The sequence below is a fragment of the Anthonomus grandis genome, chromosome 24, assembly GCF_022605725.1.
Source record: "Anthonomus grandis grandis chromosome 24, icAntGran1.3, whole genome shotgun sequence".
In the NCBI taxonomy this organism is placed as follows: Eukaryota; Metazoa; Arthropoda; class Insecta; order Coleoptera; family Curculionidae; genus Anthonomus; species Anthonomus grandis.
In genome coordinates, this window is record NC_065569.1 from 739,456 (window position 1) to 757,438 (window position 17,983).

The following is a 17,983-nucleotide window of genomic DNA, read 5'->3' on the forward strand; positions in this document are numbered from 1 at the left end:
TTACGAATTACGTACGCCTAATTCCGCACTATTCACTCGAAAAATAATTATGTACTTACCAAAATAAACCGGCGATAGTATGGTATATTCTTTTTCTTCATTATCAGAGGATTCGTCGGACCTTTCGTCATCATTTAACTGCATTTCTAGTGCTCTTTGGACTATAAGTTTACTCCTTGAAGACATTTTTTAAAAATCACTCTTAACAATACAAAAACACTAACTAAATAAACAAAAAAACTAAACAATCAACGCTCTAACTCAAGAATACAAAGCGCACTAAATGCGTGCAATTATTATTCCAAAACATAAACAAATAGCGATTTCGAAAGGTAATTTAGTAGACTTTGTGAGTATATTGATTCTTTTTTAACTAACGACACCAAAAAGAGATAAAAAGATACTCAGCATTCACGAGCGGGCCGAAACAGAGACGCAAGAGCCAACACAGAAACCATAAAAATGTGGATTAGTTTTATTCACATCTATAATATTTTGATCCATAACGCTTAAAAACGCAGTTGCTAAAAGTGCTAAGCTGCTTATGCCTATTCACTATATTAAAATGTGGGTTAGATCTCTTAGCAAATTTTATGTTTCAGGGACTTTATATAGGTTGTGGCTTAGGATACTTTTAATAATCAAAATTTATACTTTTTACTATTTGTTGACAGTCTTAACTCAATTTTCAATTTTTTGTGGGTTACGACTCTTCACTACCAAAGCGACGATATGTAATTATAATATAAAACTTTTCGGCTTTAAATCCTTTGATTATTAATAATATTACGAAGTGTAAAGATTTTCTTTGTGATATATGTGAGCAACTTTGTGTATATGGCATTAACAAATTATGTTTATGTTTAAATTAGGTGTAAGAACAGCTGTTTTTGTTAAATCTCTCTTTTCTATCACATAAAATGATATGTAAGTGTAACATAAGTTCATGAAATAAAGATGATTTTACTTAATTATTTAATTGTGTTCACCATTTATTGTTCCTACCTAAAAGATTGAAATAATATAGCGGGTTGGGTTGGGTTAGAAGAGCAGAAAAACCTATAAACTTACTGGTTTTTCATGTAAACAATACAGCTATGTGATGTTAGGGTCTGATAATAATGAGTGAACTCATCGAAACACATAAACCTGAAATATTTTAGAGAATTGGGTAACGATTCATGTTCTTTTTCTACTGGAAAATAAAATTGTAAAATAGCTAATCTAACAAAAATATTATAAATGATTTAACATATTTATTTGACCGAGAGCATTATGAGAAACTAAAAGATAATTGTAAGTGTGCTTCAAGGGTTAGTCCTTGGATTTTTGTTGTCCTCCCTTTTAGCTAGCATACCAATTTGACAACCAGATATGTTTGCTGTTCTGCAAGTCATTGTAACTTATTAATGACCTAAGTACATATCTTAAAAGACTTTCTAAATAAATTAAAAACATTGACTTAACAGATTGTATTGAGACAGTTTTCTAAGAGCTGCTGTTTATAAGTGGCTATCAGTTTAAATTTGTACACTTAATCCAAAATATTTCATAGACATAGTATTTATACCTGAATATTCTTACACACTTAACTTAAGAACTGCCTTATTCTTTTGCTTAATTATAATACATCTTTTATAATAAGGCAGTTCTTAAGTTAAGTGTGTAAGAATATTCAGGTATAAATACTGTCTATGAAATATGTTGGATTAAGTGTGCAAATTTAAACTGATCGCCACTTATAAACAGTAGCTCTTAGAAAACTGTCTCAATAATATCTGCTTTATATGAGTGTAAAGATTGTTTGCCTAAGTGTAAATTTTAATTGTATGTTTTAAAATGTAAACTATTTATTATAGTCATTTTGATGAAAATTAAAGATATGTATAAAATGGATAATAACTGTATGCTAATGACTGCAAAGTAATATAGATCAAATTTGGTTTATGCGTTAAGGAATGGAATCTTGAATAAAACTCAACCTTTATTATAGATCATTTTTATCTTTAATTATTAAAAGTAAATAACTGTATGACAAAAGTTGATAAAACAATAAACAGGTTATGGAATATAAACATGAAATAAGTTTTATTTTCTACCCAACAATAGGGTATGTCCAGTTGAAAGATTCTCGTGCCTTTTTGACTATTCAAGATCTGAAACAAGTAAAGTATATATAATTACATATGCATATTACATTGAGACAACATAAAGTATATAAATTATAAATGCATCCAAGTTCTGGTGAAAAAATCCAGTAATAAGTGAGACTTTATTGAAATATTGCTCCATTTTACTCACAACAAAAAAGTTGATTGTCTAGTTTGTGTCACAGTTCAGTTGTTAGATTCCTGTTTACTTCTAATTTTTATTTCTTTCCTCATATGACTGTACTTACCCCATCAAACAGATTTCATGATTTCTGGGGAATCCTAAAATACTTCATGAAGCTTATTTATTTCTGGCTGTGTAGTCTAACCAAATGTAGTAAAAACAAGCAGTTCTTCCTGGTTTCTCAATTTCATCAATATGGTAGAATCTCAATGATGTCTTGATGGATGTCCTTAAGTACATGGTCTTAGCCCCATCAAACACATTTCATGATCTCTGCGGAATCCTAACATGCTTCATTTACCTTATTTATTCCTGGTTGGGTAGTAAACTAATCAGCAGTTAAAACATGCAATTCTGCCTGGTTAACAACTAATGGGTCCCATAGCTGTTGAATTGTTGACCAGGATGAAAACAAATCATACTTTGTAATCATTCTAGATACACAAAAGGCCACACAAGCAAAATATATATAAACTTGAATGAAGTTATGCGATTTTTATCAGTCTTATTTTATAAGTCATTCTTTTTTTCATACATATTTCCACAATATAAGATAAATATATATATTTATATAAAACTGATAAAATACATATATAGGTATGCATGCTAGCGTCCGATCGAGTTCCAGCGACCAAATCGAGAACGTAGCATATGTCGGTTTGGCCAGTAACCAAATTATAGTCCGTGCTCCCTGTTATTTAATCAATGGATACGTTCAGCTGACGTTAGCGGTTGACCCTAAGCGCTAATCTGCTGAGTGACTTTAGAGTATCGATGCGGAGATTCGGCTGAACGCATTGATTTGTGGCATTTAATATTAGCCTGTAAAGCCCCTAAAACAACTTAATAACTTTTACTTTAAGTTCTTTATTTAAAAACTTATAGATTTAGATAGATTATAGAAAAAAATAAAATAAAGTTTTTTTTTCTTGGCTTTTTTATCATTTATGATTAATTTTTATATAATATTTAAAAATTGATGAAAATATTCCTTTCAAATAAATAAATCCTTCATTTAAATATTATATTTAATTACTTAATTGGCAGTTATTTAATTTAAATAATTATGGATCCAAAAACTTATTCATCAAATCTTATGATCATCACAATAAAATAATTCAAACTGGATAAACTTCCAAAAGAAAAACACCGTCTATAGATTAGTTGTAATCTATAGACGGTGGAAAAATATCGTCAGTGGCGACGTGGTGCCGTTGCGCATCATCGCATTACACCGGGAAGCGCCTTAAAGCTACACGTACGAAGTTAGCCGTGATTTATAATAAACAAAAACAAAAGAGCATCGGTCGGCAACTCGCGTTTCCAGGGAAAATAAACGGCCATTTTATATTCCGTTTTTGCATCAAAGAGTAAAATTTCCGCGGAAATTTCTTTTATGCTAATTTTGAGGAATATTCGTGTGTTATAAAGTGTTATAAACAGTTTTTAGTTATTAATTTATTTGAGTGTTAATTATCAATTTATTATATTTTTTAGGTTAGCAATAATAATTATTAGGCTTATTAGATCTGCATTTTGCTTTGCAACAGTGATAAACCAAGCCAGCAAGCAAAAATTTTGGACAAATTTGGATCATTGAATTCTATTGTATTATTTGGTTTTTCATAGTTCCATTTTACAAAATCAAAGGTAAGCTTTTATGTTAATTTAAGCATATTATGATTACAGTAATCTTAAAATCTATTTATATTGTAAATCTTGACATATGAGTTATAAAATTGCCTTTGGAATTTCTTAATGTTTCTTTTGTGGTAATTTTGAACAATATCAACAATTTTTAGCTATAAGTTAATTTTCTATTGTTTCTAGGATCTCAAGCAATAATATTATCAATATTATAATATTTCTCAGTTTTAAAATTTATTCATCGTATGTTTGATCAAAGATGTGTATGTTTTAGATATGATTTCTACTTAGGGTGTCTTAGAGATCTAAAGTAAAAGTATTTTATAAAGTGTATACCACTCAGATGTGTAAATTAATTTTTAAACATATAAAGAGGAAAGAAAATAACTGGGGTCCGGTAAAGTTAAAGGGACGTCTAAAAAACGATTTTTTTTTGAAAATTTTTACATAGAATGTTGAGTTTGAACGTTTTATTGATAAAAAAGTGAGGATGAAGTAAAAAAATGCAACATTTTAAAAATTATAAAGGATTTTCTCTTACGTATAATGCACAATTTCAGCCCGCTTAACTGCACTCTATTAGCGACTAACCATCACGTTGATCAATATATACGCTATTAATTCAAATTTAAAGCCTTAATTAACCAATTTCTATAACTTAGAAGAATTTACATCACTTCTTTAGGTCATAAACGCAATTTCTACAGGCGAATATCAGAAATATCAAATATGTAAATACGGATTAATTCATAAATAAACAAAGACTGTCAAATGTCACGTCAACAATTGACAGACTATTGGGAGTGGCTACTGTACCAGTACGATTATTGGAATTTTCTCTTGTGTCTCATTATAGGTAAGTATTTGTTTATTTATATAATCATAATATATATTTTTTTTAATTATTTGAATTTTCATTAAATATAAGTATTTTTATTCTTTTCTAAAGCACAACTCTCAGTAACTCTCTAAAATAATTAAAATTCGTACAAAATTACATGCAATAAACGATTTCCAAAAAAGCGACCTCTATACGCGTTTATTTAAAATTTTATAATTTTTTTTAAGTTAGCTTTGGTTGCTATAAAACAAATGAATTTCATTTTTATTTATGGATTTCCCAAGTATTTCACTTATTGTTGGTGACATTTTGTCGACTGAGTACTGGTTTACTGTTAAAGAAAATTATATTTGATAAATAAAATGGAAATTCAAGACTATCAAGAAATGAATACGATTTCAAGGCTTAGCGACGAAGAACTTTTTAATTATTTAATAGACCGCAGACTGGTGAGGGGTGAGTTGCGATGTAAAAACCGCCGATGTCGGAGGGTATGCGTTTTGCGGCTTGACGCGTCAAAGCCGTTGGGGCATTTTTTTTTCTGTAAAAATTGCAAAAGAAAATATTCGGCTCTATGCGGTTCATTTTTTGAAAGAAGCAAAATAGGCATCAGGTAGGATATATTTTTAATTTTTAAAATTTTTCATACCTTATAGGTGTTTATTTAAGTAACCTCTATAATTAAGTAAAATCTGTATTGTTAAATCTTTATAGTTGCTAGTTTTTTACTTGTTTTTATGTGCAATGAAGATTATATTATTTTTATTAGGACGCAGTTGGATTTGTTGTATGCCTGGGCGTGTAGAATGTCAACAACCACCGCGCATGACTATTTTGGGGTAACAAGAATCAGTCTTGTTCAATATTTCCGTTTTTTTCAGGATATTTGTTCCTGGCACTTGTTACTTTTATCGGATGAATTTCAATTAGGTAAGATAATTATTATTTATTAATTTAATTACAAGTATAAAAAATTGCACGTATTTGCAAATATTAACACGCAAATCATGGGTGGTAGCTTCGTATGTACATACATACGAGGTACAAACTATGTATGTACATACGCTCACGCATGTGTTGTGTGGTTGGCGGCAGGCAAAAGATTACGCGGATTGGCGCACGCGTGTAGTTGGGATTTCAAAAAGGGATAAAAACCTTGAGTTAATGCCAAGTAGTGGATTAAGTAGTCTTTTAAGCCATATTTAAAACAAAAGATGAAATTGGGTTGGATTGGGTGTTGTGTATGTACGCATACATACATGGGACTGTGTAGTTGGCGCACGGCAAAAGATTACGCACATGCGGAGTTGGGGTTGCAAAAAGGGATTGGAACCTTGGGTTGGCGCCAAACAGTGGGTTGGGTAGTCGTTTAAGCCCTATAGGAATTATAGACACAAGGCCCAAACATAAACACGTGTTTATGTTGGGCCACAAAACAGTTAATCACTCCAGAAATTTTGTGGATCCCCAAACAGGGGTTTGCACAAATTTTATAGAGGGACATTGGGCGCATCTGAAGAAGTTTCTCCGTAAACTCGACGTCATGAGTTCCCCATTTTTACCGGAATATATTGACCAATTTTTATGGTTTCAGAGATATGGAAGAACTTCTTCAGATGCCATTTTTAACATAACATTGCAAATAGCCAGGCGTTATGTCCTATAATTTACTTTTTTTTAATTTTTAAATTCTGCTTTGCTAATTACTTTTTGTTAATACTGATTCTATATTTTATCAGTTATTTGATTCACTTAAATTTTATGTTTTAGTAGGATATAATTAGTTTTGAAATTAGTTAATTAGAGGGTAAGGTGTAGGTTAGCTAGATTACTTTTGTAGTTTTGTTCATCATTTTGCAATAAATTCATCTTAGTTTGCATATTATTCATATTAGACATGTATTTAGAACAACAGTTACTAATAATTAGTTAATAGTTAGAAATTAATTGCATAGCTTAATCAATAGATTATAGTTTTGGACTTAGGCTCTTATGGTTGGGGTTTGTTATTCATATATAATATGTTTTACTAATCAAAAATATTTATTGTTTTGACTATAAGTTAATAAGGTAGTTTACATTAAACCTTATCGTTATTATTTACCTATTATGATAATTCCTCTTTTCCTAACTATTATCCTAGTCCCTAAATAGTGCTCAAACGACTACCTAACCCACTATTTAGCGCCAACCCAAGGTTCCAATCCCTTTTTGCAATCCCAACTCCACATGTGCGCCAACCACATAGTCCCATGTGCGCACACGGGGCTGCCGCCCCATGTGCGCCCACCTTGTATGCGCACACGGGGCTACCGCCCGTGTGCATATATTATGATTATATAAATAAACAAATACTTACCTATAATGAGACACGACAGAAAATTACGATAATCGTACTAGTACAGTAGCCACTCCCAATAAATAATATTTGACGTAAGTGACATTTGACAGTCCCTTTTATTTATGAATTAATCATTTAGTATTTACATATTTGATATTCCTGATTTGCGTCTGGAAATTTGTGTATATGACCTGAAGAAGTGATGTAAATCCTTCTAAGTTACAGAATTTGGTTACTTAGGGCTTTAAATTTAAATTAATAGCATATATAATGTTCAACGTGATGGCTAGTCGCAAATAGAGTATAGTTAAGCCGGGTGTAATTGTGAATTAAGGTGATGTTACATGCATACGTCATCCGTCATCCGTCATACAAAATTTTATCGGATAGTTTTCCCTTCTGTTACATGGACGCGTCACTTTCGTATGATTGACAATATTGACATTGACATTTCACTGGTGGTGCTTGTTTACTGGTTACTGTTTGTTTATTTATTTTTGTTTTTACTTATCGTAATAATACCAAAAGCCTTTATAATTTTGTTATATTATGTTCTTTGGCCATTATTAAATCAAATATGGAAGAGAAAGAATGCAGCACATCTTCGCCCGGAGATTCTGAGTCTGAAATTCAGCCGGTACAGGTAAGGTATTTATTATAACCTGTTAACCATTGTTTTTATGTCAATTCAAACTTAAATTAAATATTTGTATGTTTTTTACTTACAGAATGAAATACAAACCACTACAGTTGAAGAATTTTTGATCTGCTGTGTCCAGAATCGGCCAGCTCAGTGGGATTCCCGGTTACCATTGAAAGAAAGATCGAAGTCTATAAGGGACCAGTTATGGATGGAGATTTACGAGGAGTTTGGTAGCAATTCAGAGTTTTCTTTGGAATATTTAATGAAAAAATGGAGAACGCTACGGGACACTTATGTTAGGATTACAAATGAATATACACCAAGTGGTTCCGGAGCAAGCAAAAGAAGAAAATGGGAGCATCTTGATTCAATGTCGTTTTTGAGCGACACAATCAAATATAAAACTACTATTTCAAATATAGATCTCCCTACCACTTCAAGAAGTCAAAGTAGCAGCAGTACAACTCCACCATTACTATCTCCCACAAGTGAGCAACCAACCAGAACCCCAAGCACGCAAACATCCAGAACCCCAAAAGGTGACAAAGTTGAAGATGCAATTATTGGGGTGCTTAGCAAAATTAATTGTCCTCCCCCTCCGTCTGAGACTATCCCCAAAAACCCTTTAAATCCAATTTGTATTCGAATATCAGAACTCCTGGAGCATGTTCCACAACAAGAAAGGGTGTTGTTAGAAATTAAGTTACTTCAAGTAGCTTATGAAGGTGCACAGAATTATTTGTCCCCTAAATAGTTATAAGCAGTAATAGTTAATAGGCTTTAGCGAATGTTACACCACTGAAAGAGTAGAATGTGTGTACTACATTTTACAAAAATATGTATGTCCAGGATAAATAAAAGAACAAGTGATAATAATTATTACCATTATATAAAGTGCTGTTTAATAAAGATAAAGAATTTTATAATAGATTTTTATTATTTTGCCCATTGAAATGGTACAGCTCCTTCATTGCAGAAGAATGTAGCTAATTTATTCCTCATTATATCTGCTGTCCGTCCATACATATTAGTACTAGTTCTTCTGATATTGGGAAGATTCGAGGTAGCATAGTTACGCCATTCCCCGTCAATTTGTTGCCCTTCAATATCTTCTCTATCCACAAGAGTCGGACACATATTTTTTCTCTACACCAATTAAAAAGTTATGAAGACAAACAGTGGCCTTAACAATGCTACGAACAGTTTCTTCTTGTGCAATGATTGGTTTTCGATAAACTCTCCATTTTGCTGACAATATACCGAAAGCATTTTCTACAACCCTTCTTCCTCTAGACAACCTGTAAACACAATATTGTATGTTTAGAAATGCCAAATTAAAAAGCAAAATATGTTTACCTACCTATAATTAAAAATCCTTTTAATCTGAGGTAAAAATCGGCCTGGATATGGACGCATTAGACATGTGGATAAAGGAAAAGCTTCATCCCCACAAATGTAAAAATTAACTTCATCACCATTGTCAATTAATGCACATGGTGGAGGAAAATTTAGATTGTTTGTTGCAATTAATCTGCCCATATTACTATTTTTGAATATTCCTCCATCACTATGGCGACCCTCTGCTCCTATGTCAACCATTATAAATTTATAATTTGCATCACACAAAGCCATTAGTACAATACTGTGTGAACCTTTATAATTGTAGTATGTTGAGCCTGATTTTGGAGGTGCCTAAAATTTAATGCAATACTTTATACCTAGGTATTTAGGTATAGTCCAGTTCAAAGATATTTCATAATGGTCAGCCGTCAAAACACCAGCATTCCACCTGCCAAACAATGTCATCCACCTGCTATTTACATTGTTTGACAAGTAAAATGCTGGTGTTTTGACGGGTGACAATTCTAATATATCGTTGCACTGGACTTTATACTATACATACAAGATTGAAAGAAAGGAAATCCATCTTTGTGAATTAAAAGTGTATGATCAGTATGACTGTAAAATGCTGTGCCTGTTTTTTAATATACTGTACTGATTTATATGAGCAAATTTCAAATTAATGTTACACTGAAAACATACTTGAATTATAACATGTTTCCCGTCTATGGCGCCCACACAATGTGGTAATTGCCATTTTTCGCTAAAGCCTTCTGCAATATTTCTCCAAGTATCTTCATCTGGTTTTGGTAACACTTTTTCGTGCAAACATTCCCAAATAGCATCACATGTTTCCCTTATAATTTGTGAAATAGTAGAATGAGCAATCCGAAAGGAAAATGAAATTGATGTCATACTGTCTCCAGTAGCAAGATACCTAAAAGTATGAGTTGCAAATGAACTTTGTAAAGTAATAAGGTTATCCATGTTTTTTTCCATCAATGGAACCAGCATTGAGCATGTCATCTTTATTTATAAAACTTAAATATAGGTGATACCGCTATTTATGCCAGCTATCAAAAGAAAAAAATACATGACTGTTGACTAACTGAATTTGTCACCTTAAAGTAACTGCAAGTCCTCGCCAGGTGATATTGGTTCTCGAACACAATAGTGCTTTTGTAATTTGTGTTCGATCATTCCTAACAGTAGACGAAATGTATCATTTGTCATCCTAAGATAGTTTATATATTTTTCATTATCTGTTAATTTCATATCTTCCAACAAATTCCAATAGTCTCCTTGCACTTTCCTATTTTTAAAGATGTCCCTGACCCAAAATCGCCTTTTTCTTTGCTGCTTGGCCCGGCGTTTTCTTCTAATAAGGATTAACGATAAAAGAAGAACTGTATTCACTTTGCGAATGTATTCTTGTCTAGAAGTTTGCATTTTAAAACACAACACCTGATACAAGGGGACTAATAGTAAGTAAGAATCCCACAGAACACCTGAACCGAAAAAGTAAACAGTGAAAAGTAGGGTTAAAAATGGAACGACAACGGATAAAAGTTAAATCGATTTTAAGATTCTCCGTTATCTGAAAAGTTTAAAACAAGACGGATGTGTTTTGTCACGGTATTATTTTGAACCAATAGGAGGCGTGATTTTTCGACGTGGCGACGGATGGCGGATGCATGTAACAGAGCCTTTATACGTAAGTAGAAAATCCTTGATAATTTTTAAAATTTTGCATTTTTTTACTTCATCCTCACTTTTTTATCAATAAAATGTTCAAACTCAACCTTCTATGTAAAAATTTTCAAAAAAAAAATCCTTTTTTAGACGTCCCTTTAACTTTAACGGACCCAATAACTGTTATTGTATGAAACAAATCAAGAAAAATATATACATATATAAATATCCTTTTAGTCAAATGGTAATTTTTAAAGTAGCCATACAATTCTTTATAAAAACTTTCTAGAAAGTTTTTTTCTAGCAAAAATTAAACCTAATTAATGTCTCTCTCTCTGTTTTAGTTAATCATTTTAGTTAAATCTGCTTACATTTAACTAAACTAAACTAAACTTTAACTAAAAAAATGATTTTTTAAGTAAAGCATTTTATTCTCGTATTATTTATTTTGAGTCTATTCTAAATATTTACAGTATTTTTTATGATAATGATGCCAATTTATGTCTACTATGATCTTAATGGGATTCAATTTTCTAGTTATTGCTATGGAAATATTGACATCTTTAAAAAGTGCATTTATTACTCATAAGCCTAAATATTAATATTTTTTTTTTTTATTTTTTAATAAATATTTAGTACTAATATTTATAAATTTTACTATTTAAATTATTAAAATAAAAACAATCCTAATGATATTTTTATTTATTTTATTGTTAAAAAAATATTGTTATTAGGCAATATTAAGTAGTAAATTATAATATCATGAAGATGAACACAAGAAATTAAAAACACAGCACCTTAATAACTAAAATCATTTATAATTAAATTAAATTATGAGATTATTATTGATGTTTTATTTATTCTTACAAGGTGAAAATTAATTGAACTTTAAGTAGCCTACAAATAAATTCCGGCTCTTGACATTATATATTGGTTAAAATATGTGGGAACTAGTCCCTTTTTAAGCCTGAAGATAAAATGATGGCTGAAATGTACAATTTCTGTTTAAAAGAGTGTATAAGTCACCATAGTATTATTTACATCTAGATACAGACAGATATTTAAGAATTCTTGGCAAAAAAATATTTACAATATTTTTGCATCTTATTTAAAGATCATTCTTAATCGTTCATTATTAATTATAAAGCCCGGATACTTTATTTCATTTATCCAGTTTACCACTACCACTTTATTCATTGAATTATAATAGTTAACATTACTGCTAATTAACATTGTTTTTGATTTATTTAGAGGCTAATTTTAGCCAATGTATAAATAAGAGTACTGCTTTTATTTTTACATAAAATTTATGCAATTTAAACTTCTATCCACAAATATTGTAATTTCTATAATTTAAATACCAAATACAACCAAATACATCGCCTCAGTTAACCAATAGTTTAAGCTGCTCCATGTTCTTAAATTCTGTATCAGAGACAGAAATCATTAACCACATATAAATTGTGCCCTAGATGAAGATGGAATATCTGTGCATTTATTAAAAATATGTCATTTCACTTATAATATCTCCTCTAACATATATCATTAACTTAATATTTAAAAGCGAAATAGTCCCATCTCATTTTAAAGAATCTGTTATTACCCTGATACACAAATCAGAATCAAAAAATAAAATTCAAAACTACTAGCCCAATAGTTTGATAAGTAATCTAGCAAACATTTTTGAGAAAGCAGTAAAGTGCAGGCTGGTTAAATTTTTTTTTGACAAAAATGTATTATCAAAAATTTAATGTGCTTTTACAGAGGGGCTAAAACCACTGATGCAATACAGCGTCTTATCTCTAAAATCTCTACAAACATGGATAACAGCCTTGAAACGATTGTTTATTGTGTTGGACCTTGCAAAGGCATTTGACACAGTGCCTCACAACAAACTTCTGGATATTTTAGAGCATTATGGTGTTAGAGACACTGTGCTGAAACTGTTTAGAAGCTTACTTATTAGATTGACCCCAATGTACTAAAATAAATAACTTAACAAGTGGCCTGATGAAAATTAAAACTGGCATACTACAAGGTACAATTTTTGGACCTATTTTATTTATTACATACGTCATAAATTATTTACTTAACATAAAAATTGATGCCGAAGTTATTTCATACGCGGATGATAGCCTTAATATTTAAAGGAATGAGATGGGGGGAAACGAAAGAAAGGGTTAAATTAAGATTTAATAAAGTCAAACATTGGCTAGACCATTTTTAAATTGTCACTGAACCTTCAAAAAACACAGTTTGTAGCTTTTTCCTCAAAAATGACTAGTAGGCCACCTTTTGATTATATATGAGTGAGTGATAGTGATGTAATAAAATCTTGTGATCAAACAAAATATCTTGGTGTTATTATAGATCAAAATCTTAAATGGACACATCACATAAATAATGTAGCATCTAAAGTTAGGAAATTAGAATATAAGTTTTGTATTTTAAGGAAGATCTTCAATGCTAACTTGTCAATTTTAATTTATAAATCCTTGGTAGAATCTATATTGGGTTATGGAATAGTTGTATGGCGAGGAACCTAATGTAGTTTAAGACCTCTACAAATTGTCTAAAACTACATTCTAAAAGTAATAAATAAAAAAAGTAAATTTTATACAACCAATCTGTTATATAATGAACAAATTTTCAATGTTCAAAAATTATTTATTTTATCAACTTACATTTTTATTCATAAAAAAGAGAAGAAAGAAATAGATCATCTTTATCAAACACTGCAAAATGTGAATAGATACTTAGTATTACCAGTTAGTCATAAAACATTAAATTTAAAATCTTTCATTTATTTGGCTCTAAAGTTGTACAATATCTTACCTGTAACAGTTAGAAGCATAAACCAAATTAAAAATTTTAGTAAAAAATGTAGGATGTTTTTATTTGAAAATGTGATATGTATGTGTAGGTACATATAATACAATATATGTTCTGTTTTTGTAATTATTGATTGCTTAGTTTCTGTCTAGGTAACCATGTACGTTATTTATTTTTAAAATATTAGATCATGTATGTGCTGCCCATACAGGCATTAAGTCGTCTAGGTGCAAAATTAATGCTATGATGTTACAAATATATTATTTTTTAGTTGCAAAGAAACATATATATATATATATATATATATATATATATATATATATATATATATATATATATATATATATATATATATATATATATATATAAACAGTAATATATTTATTTGTATTGTATTGTAAAGCAAGTTGATTTTTCAGATGCCAAAAATGAGTAAAAAGTCTGCTAAGACAAAGCGCCTCCAGAAAAAAGAAAAATATTTATCCAAGAAGCTGGCAAAAAAAGAGAGTGGTACCAATTAGAAAAATTTAGAAACCTTAGGTAAGGAAGTACATTTGCAACAAAAGTTGCCCAAAGATAAGATTCCAGAGTATAGTACAAGAAAGGTAAATTTTAATAAAATTGTAACTGAGTCTAATAAGCGAAAATCATTAACGGTTATTGATGACAATGCTGCATTGTCATCAAAAACTGTAGCTCAGAAAAAAACAAAAAGTTTCTGATTCTTTTAAAAAGCGATCCCATACAGATGAAATTGAGAATAACGAAAAGGAGGTGGAACATACTAGAACCAATTGCCCAACAAAGTTTGAACTAGCATTAAGAGAAGGCCCCACCATTGTTTGCAGCTGTTGTTTGCGATTATGGTTTCCCACTTCATGTAAAAAAATAGATCTACAAGTGCTAAAAAACAAATTTGGAAACCAATTCACTACACAAATTTGCAATGATGATGGGGTTTTCTTCTGCAAGTCTTGCTCATCAAATATTTATAAAGGGCAATTGCCAAAGTTCTGGTCCGGCAATCATAATATTGTTCACCCTATACCAGTTGAGCTAAAAGATCTGACTATCCTTGAAGACAGGATGGTGTCGGCCAGGCTACCTTTCATGCAAATCCGACAGGTAGGATATGCACGACAGTGTTACATAACTGGCCAAATAGTCAATGTCCCTATAAATATAGATACTTCGACCAAATTATTGCCTAGAAATGTAGAGGAGACACAAACTATTCAGGTTAAGCTCAAGAGAAAAATGAATTATAAAAATGATTATCTCCTGGAAACCATACGGCCCGCAGTTGTTTTAAAAGCAGCAAAATTTTTGTGTCTACAACCTCTTTACATACAAGAAGGTATAAGGCAATCGGATGATTGGGAAAAAAATATTAATGACTATATACGATCTCAAGTAGAATCCTCTACACAGATCTTAAATGAAGGTTCAAAAGTGGTGGACGTGGATTTTAAAACAGGGTGCAGTGAAAACTTTGAAGAATTGTTCGATAATGCGTTTTTCGAAACAATGGAAGTGTCCCTAGAATCTAAGAATGACGATAAAAATATCCAAGCAGAATCTTCATTTGAAAAAAACAACATTTACAATTTGGATGAATTCTTAGATGAAGAAGAAGAACCCTTAAATCCGGGGGCCAAGAAACTTTGCTTGACAAATGCAACCTAGAAAATATCTGTTTTGCCCCAGGAGAAGGTAAAACGCCAATACATTTGATGCTGGACCAGTTTAGCGATGAACTCTCATTTCCTACACTTTTCTGTGGACATGCTAAGCCATTTCTTACAAAATTCTCCTATTCTGACCAGACGAAAATACTACTCCAGCACAAAGACAGGCGATTTGCAAGGAAAGACTATCTGTTGTATACATTTAAAAAACGTCAACTAATCCAATTATCTAGTGCAATTGCAACATGTCTCAGAAAAAAAAGGAATGAGGATGGAAAATATACAGCTGGACAAGTAAGGCAAGCAAATTTTCTAGACCAGCTGATTCGAAGTGACATGGGATTCCATTTTCTTAGTAGAATTGCAGGTTCACCTGCTTATTGGAAGCACGAAAAGACCAAATTACTGTGCATGATTCGTCAATTTGGAATCCCTACACTGTTCTTTACAGTTTCAGCAGCCGAAACAGCATGGCTCGAATTAATCAAGGTATTAGCACAAGTTGTTGATCAAAAAGATGTTACTTTAGAGGAGGCCGCGAGTATGCCCTACTTAGAAAAAACTCGCTTAATTAGAACAGATCCGATAACTTGTGCCAGGTACTTTGATTATCGGTTCAAACTGCTATTCAAGCATATGAAAAGTCAAAGTGGACCCTTTAAACAAAATCCCATAGAGCATCATTATTACCGCATAGAATTTCAACATCGCGGATCTCCTCATGTTCACGGGTTATTGTGGTTATCCAATGCTCCAAAATTCCAAGAAACACCAGAAAGTTTCAAAGAGTGTGCCGAATTCGCGAACCGGTATATTACCTGTAATAGTGATTTAGAAAGTGTCCGTGATATAATTCAGTTTAATACGCATCATCATTCTAAATCGTGTCAAAAAGAAGTGCGGGGACATAAAGTTTGCAGGTATGGTATCCCATACCTTCCAATGGATAAATCGGTAATTCTAACGCCAATAAAAATTGACAAAACCAAGGAAGCGGATTTACGTAAGGCCATGTCTGAAAAGTTTTTGATGATAATGCGTAGGCTTAAAGATAAACCAGATTTGTCATTCGAAAACTTTTTGGCTGACCTTGGTATGTCTAAGGATGAGTATCTTAATGTTATACAGAACAACATATTTAAAACTACTTTATTTTTAGAAAGGCAGCCAAAAGATGGATTTATTAACAACTTTAATGCTGAAATGTTCTCCATGATGAAGAGCAACATGGACATTCAATTAGTTTTTGAGCCATATGGTTGTTGCACCTACATAGTTAATTATATCAATAAGTCTCAAAGAGGTGTATCCGATATTTTAATGAAGACTATGGAAGAAATTAAAAAAGGTAATTTAGATGTTAAGGGCAAACTTAAATCTGTTGCAGCAGCTTTCTTAAATGCGAGCGAAGTAAGTGCCCAGGAAGCCGCCTACTGCGTGTTACAACTACCGATGCATGACACCTGTACCTCCTATGTATACATCCATACAAATCCAATCAGGGAAAGGACCAAAATGTTAAAACCATTAGCACAACTTAAAGAAATGGACAATGACGATCCCAATATTTATTGTGAAGGTCTTGCCGAAGACCGATCAAATTAATTAGACGATGGTGGATTCGGTGGAGAAATCGATGATGAGTTTATGCCTTATGGACTAGACAACCCCATTTATGATCCATTCAATCAAATCATCGATAAGAAAGACGACGAAGCGCCAGTAAAACATATCGCTTTCTCAACGCTTCATCAGATAAGCGATTCAGAGTATGAAGCCCTCATAAGCAAACTGATCACAAGCAGTATCAGTTCCTTAATGTCGTGCAAGACAGTCTAATTGAAGGGGAAGTTTTCTACTGCACACTTAGTGGTCCAGCAGGTACAGGCTAAAGTCACCTGATTACGGCAATAACTTAGTCGTTATTGCAATATCGGGAAATAATCCTGAAAGTTTAAAAGTGTTACTTTGTGCGCCTACAGGTAAAGCGGCATTTAATATCGGAGGTATAACTTCCGATATTAAATGGTGAACAACTAATTCCGTTACACCATGACACCGTTAATACTATTTATTGTAATTTGTGTGACTTAAAATTAATTATTGTTGATGAATATTCCATGGTTGGCGCCAGATTGTTTGACCATATTAAGAGTAGATTGCAGCAAATCTTTAAATCTGACGCCAACTTTGGAAATATTTTAATAATTTTATCCGGTGATAATCGTCAATTACCCCCAGTAAGGGATATGTATATTTTTTGCCCAGTAAAAACAAATCTGTATAAAGAATTATGCGGAACGTATCTGTGGGATCATTTTAAATATTTTGAACTTTCAGAAATAATGAGACAGAGTGAAGATAAGTCTTTTGCAGTTGCCCTTAATAATATGGCGTTTGGTAAAATGACCGACGAAGATGTGCAATTGATTAAGTCCAGGGAAGTCGACAATATTGACCAAATTCCTGAAGACACTATGCATTTATTTTCCACCAATGCAGAAGTAGAGGCATTCAATGAAATGAAACTGTCTACATTTAAAACCGAGCGAGCCGTAAGTCAAGCCAGAGACGTAACCAAAGGGAGTTGCTCAGAACGACTAAAACATTTATTTCTGGAACAC

The 17,983-nt window shown here is 31.7% G+C and overlaps 1 protein-coding gene across 1 annotated transcript; it reads right to left on the minus strand.

The window, feature by feature from the left end:
- Positions 1-8,920: 8,920 nt before the first annotated feature.
- On the minus strand, positions 8,921-10,242 carry LOC126749337 (uncharacterized). The gene is made up of 3 exons (XM_050459008.1): positions 9,850-10,242; positions 9,167-9,498; positions 8,921-9,104 (listed from the first exon to the last, which is right to left on the minus strand). The coding sequence occupies exons 1-3, from the start codon at positions 10,171-10,173 to the stop codon at positions 8,921-8,923; spliced, it is 840 nt and encodes a 279-aa protein (XP_050314965.1). The 5' UTR covers positions 10,174-10,242.
- Between the last annotated feature and the right edge of the window lie 7,741 nt (positions 10,243-17,983).